Raw genomic sequence first — 5,141 nt, forward strand, 5'->3', positions numbered from 1 at the left:
AGTGAGGTACAAATTATGCACATTATGCTCTCTCATGGTAAATATACAGCGCCATTGCAGTGGCTATCATGTCTCGTATCCCCAGGATTGAGGTTTCATACCCCAGGCTAAGAGCCACTGCTCTAGGATATCCAACAGTAAGAAGTATACACTACTTTTTCAACAGACTGAATAAATGACTTTCCCTTTAGGGAATCAAACCAAGTTTCACGAGAATTCTAATCCTCGACGTAGTAAACTTGGCCTCGATGATGCCATAAAAGGCCTCTTAGTATTTTAGGCACACATGTGCAGTGGAAAGTAGGGTTAAATAAAAAAAGAAAAGAAAATTGAATCAAACCAGTTTTACTAATTCGTGCGATTTGAAATACATGGATCATGATCATCTACAATGGATGAGATAGGGTTATAATTGGGGTTAATTCTCATCGAGTCCAAAGTAAAATGATTAAAAATGGATTAGATAGGAATGTGATTAGAACTCATCTTCAGGTCGTCCAAATTTCTCATTGATAAAGTAGAAGCTATCAGCTTGTTGACATGGGAATGCTGCAGATTTCTTTATACAAGTCATTTCTCTTTGATCAAAGATGGATCCTTCAGCGCAAAGGAAGCTATATTGGTAGGATTCGATGTGTCCGTCGGTGAACAGAGCAGGGTAGCAGACGTGGAAGATGTTGCAAGCATGGCCTACGTCAGCATAGTAGCCATAAGGGCGTTCGGTACATTGAAATGACGTGTCAGTTTTCCCTAACATCAAACTTACTCCAGGTGGAAGATTTAGGGGTTCAAACATGTCATTAGCAGCACCAACGAAACCTTCTTTTTCCTGGAATTGTCCTAAAAACCGACTACTCCCGTCTTCAACAGGGACTAAGCGGATGTTCTCCCCAAAGTTTCTTGTAACGGACGGTTCAAATCGAGGTCTATTTTCATACTGGAATTGTTTTTGTCCTGGGTTAGTAAGAGAATGTTCAAATCTGGCCTGGTCTGGTCTTCCAGAGGACACGCTAGTGGTCAATTGTCCTTGTCTATGACGTCCAGACACAAATAAGTTTTGTTCTTGATGTCCAGACGTGAAGCCATGTTGTTCCTGACCCCTCGAAGAAAAACCAACCTGAGACAGACTTTGCCTTCCACTTCCCACTAGAGTACTAGGTTGTTTTTCAGAAGTAATCTGGTTTTGTACTCGATCTTCGGAAGAAACACCTGAAAGAAATTGATCTTGGTTTTGGTTCCCTGGAAAAGCATCAGATGAAAATTGTTCTTGATTTCTTGAAGAAAAACTAGATTGGAGTTGGTTTTGTCTGTGATTTGCAGAGGAAGAAGGGGATTGGAATCGTCTTTCTCCTTGACCTCCAAAAGACACTCCAGAGGGTACTTGTCCTTGTCCACTGCTTTCTAAGGGCTTTTGCCCTCTGCTCAATGAGAAGTCAGTGAATGGAGTTTGTCTTGGTTGCTCTTGCCCGCGCCTTTCTGAGGAAACAAACGACTGAAGTTGGGTTTGTTTTCGGGTCAATAAAGGGTCACCAGAAGAAGTTTGACGAGTTTGCCCTTGTCCATGAATTCCAGAGGATCCAGAGGAATGAAGTTGGTTTTCTCCACGGATGAATGACCTATCACCAATTGGAGTTTGTTCTAGACCTAGTCTTCCAGAAGAAACAGGAGACTGTAAAATGTTCTGTCCTTGATTTCTAGGGTAAGCGTCAGACTGGAATTGGTGTCCTTGGTTTTCATCGGACAGTAACCTACTTTCTCTATGCAGTCCCAAAGGCGCAACTGGCAGAACCTGGCTTATTTCTTTCTGTCGTAATGGAGCTTGTGATTGATTTTCTTCTTGTTTTCCTAAGAAGGATGTTGGATGAGCTTCATTTTTTCTCTGTCCCTGTGCTCTTAATAAAATATCCGATGAAGCTTGATCTTGTCTCTGATTTTCCAAGGAATGGTCATACTGTTCCTGGTTACGCCCTTGCCTTCCTGAGGAAACGTCGAATTGAGGTCGGTTTCTCGTCTGAGTTGTAGGTGTATTTTCTAGAAAAGTCTGTTTTTCTCCTACCTTTACCACTGAAATAACAGACTGGAATTGATGTTGCTTTTGTCTTCCAGTTGTTATTTCAGACTGCCCTAGTCCTTGGAATCGACTATCTCCCTGACGTGACAACGAAGTACCTGAGAAAGGCTGAATCTCTCCTACTCTTACCAGAGAAACTCTAGACCCAATGTGACTTTGCTCTTGTCTTTCTGCGGAGATTTCAGATTTATATTGATCATGTTCTTGCCTTCCAGAAGAAATGGTGCTCAGTCTTTCATGATCTCTTCCGGGAGAAAAACTTGGCAGACCTTGGGTTTGCTCACGTCCCCTAAAAGAAAAGTCCGTCGTAAACTTAGGCTGTCTCTGGTCATGTGATTGTTCGGAAAACAATACTCTTTGATCTTGATTTCTAGGAAGAGAATCAGTCTTAAGTTGATCTTGTCCCTGAGTTCCGGAGAAGTGAGACAGTGGCTGTTCTTGTCTTAGATTGTCCTCAGAACGGATTGGAAATTCATCTTGTTCTTGATTTATGAAGAAATTCGCCTGGACCTCCCCTTGTCTTTGATTATCTGATGATAAGTCGGTCTGAAATGGGTTCTGTTCATTAGTCTGAGGGAATAAAGTACTCTGGAATTGGTCTTGTCTCTGATTTGCTGATGAGAAACCTGTCTGTAATTGATTTTTTCCTTGAGTTTGAGAGGAAATACTAGTTTGGATTTGGTCTCGTCCCTGATTTGCCGATGAAGAACTGGTCTGGAATTGGGTTTGTCCTTGAGTCGAATGAGGAAAAATGTTTTGTGATTGGTCTTGTCCTTGATTTGGCGACGAAAGAATTCCCTGAAATTGACTTTGTTTTAGATTTGTAGATAGTGAGGGAGTTAAATGTTCTTGCTTTTGAGTTTCAAAAGAGGAACCGGATTCTAATCGGCCTTGTTGATCTTGCCTCTGTTTTCCAGAGAAAAAGCCGGCTTGAAATTGATCGTGTTGGCCCTGTGGATGACTTCCAGGGAAAAATCCGTCTTGTGATCTATCTTGTCCTTGTATTCCAGGGGTAACACTAGTTTGGAACTGATCTTGTCCCTGTTCTCCAAAGGAAAATTCTACCTGTAATTGATTTTGTCCCTTATTTCTGGAAGAAAATCCGTCCTGCATTTGTTTTTGCAAAAGACCTTTGTTGACGGATGAAATTAGAGGCTGACCTTGTCCAAGATTTGCAGAAGAAAACCTAGGCTGAAGTTGAGCTTGCCCTTGATTTTCAAAAGTGGAACCGGTCTGAAGTCCTCCAGTCAAGCTATAACCAAGTGCATCATCTTGGGGGGGAAAATCCTCACCACTGCCGGATTCATGTTGATTCTGAAGGAAGCTGCCTCCTGCTCTCAAAACTCCACTACCGTATGTTCTTCCGATCTGCTCGAAAAATCCTGGACGAGCAAGTTTCACTGATGGCTGCACAGGCTCACCCCAGGCCACAGCCAATATTACTACTGAAAAAGAAAAAAGAAATAAATGAATAATTAAAAAAATAAAAATAAATAAATAAAAATAGAAATAAATGAAATTACTATTCTAAATTTCAGATTACGATATATATATATCTATATATATACATATATATATATATATATATATATATACATATATATATATATATATATATATATATACACATATATATACATACACATATATACTGTACTTATATTTGTAAAAGAGGGGAATAGATTTTATGTAAGATATGTGGAGTTGATATGTGGAGTTCAAAATGACAGCATTTTTGCAGTTATTTAACGTTTTTCTAGCATTTCCGGCGTTTCTGATGATGGATTTTCTTTCAGGCGGATGAGCATAAACTAAAATTGCGTAATTAATGTAAGGTTAATGGAAGATTAGGCGAATTTAGTTTATGCTCATCCACTTGAGGGAAAATCCATCATCGGAAACATCAAGAATGTTAGAAATAAGTTAAATGACTGCAAAAATGTGGTCGTTTTCAACTCCACACACAGACACACAATATATGTATATGTATATATATATACATATACACTGAATGGTTCCCAGTGATCAATTAATATCTTTTTTCAACCACAAATCACTTTTAATTCCATGCCATCGCAGTCGAGACTGAAAAAACGCTCGATGAAGGCATCCGTTGGAAATTGAAACGTGGACGAGCAGAGGATTCGAACCCAGCTAACCCGTAACAAAGTTACAGTGACTTAAACCAATACGCTATTGGTTTAAGTCACTGTAACTTTGTTACGGGTTAGCTGGGTTCGAATCCTCGTCTCGTCCACGTTTCAATTTCCAACGGATGCCTCCATCGAGCGTCTCTTCAGCCTCGACTGCGATGGCATGGAATTAAAAGTTATTTGTGGTTGAAATATATATATACATATATATATATATATATACATATATATATATATATATATATATATACATATATATATATATATACATAATTCCTTCTTTGTATCAGCACTGATGATGTAGTTATACGAAAGCGCTCTGCTTCGTTAGTTTACTTTTCCTAGTGGTTACTTACGCATTTGTGAACACACGTTCCTAGTGTTTTCTATTGCATATATATATATATATATATATATATATATATATATATTTATGCTTAAGACAGATTGAACAGTTTTGAAGATCTGCTAAGGGATTCGAACCCTGACCTGTGCGTGCTTTGTGATTATGCACGCACAGGTCAGGGTTCGAATCCCTTGGCAGAGCTTCTAAGATATTCATATATATAAATATATATATATATATATATATATGTATATATATATATATATATACATACAGGATATGTATATACAATATATATATATATATATATATACATATATATATGTATATGTATATATATATATGTATATATATACATGTATATATATATATATATATAAGGGAGCTGGGAGATAGGGTTGATGAAAGAGTATTAGGATAGTTTGGACACATGGAAAGAATGAGTGAAGAAATGATTACTAAAAGAAGTGTGGAAGGCAGAGGTGGAAGGAGTGAATATGAGGGGGCGTCCTAGGATGAGATGGATGGATGGGGTGAGAGGGGCATTACAAAAGAGAGGAGTGTCTGTGGA

At 38.5% G+C, this 5,141-nt stretch overlaps 1 protein-coding gene across 1 annotated transcript in view; it reads right to left on the reverse strand.

Moving 5' to 3' along the window:
* Positions 1-329: 329 nt before the first annotated feature.
* LOC143021738 (uncharacterized) overlaps positions 330-5,141 on the reverse strand; it is a 5,706-nt gene continuing 894 nt past the window's right edge. The window contains exon 2 of the mRNA XM_076179424.1: positions 330-3,516. Coding sequence (XP_076035539.1) covers positions 476-3,516 — 3,041 coding nt within the window. The 3' untranslated portion in view covers positions 330-475. The remainder of the gene's footprint in view (positions 3,517-5,141) is intronic.

The sequence above is a fragment of the Oratosquilla oratoria genome, chromosome 42, assembly GCF_046742065.1.
Source record: "Oratosquilla oratoria isolate Oo_2021 chromosome 42, ASM4674206v1, whole genome shotgun sequence".
NCBI classification, from domain to species: Eukaryota; Metazoa; Arthropoda; class Malacostraca; order Stomatopoda; family Squillidae; genus Oratosquilla; species Oratosquilla oratoria.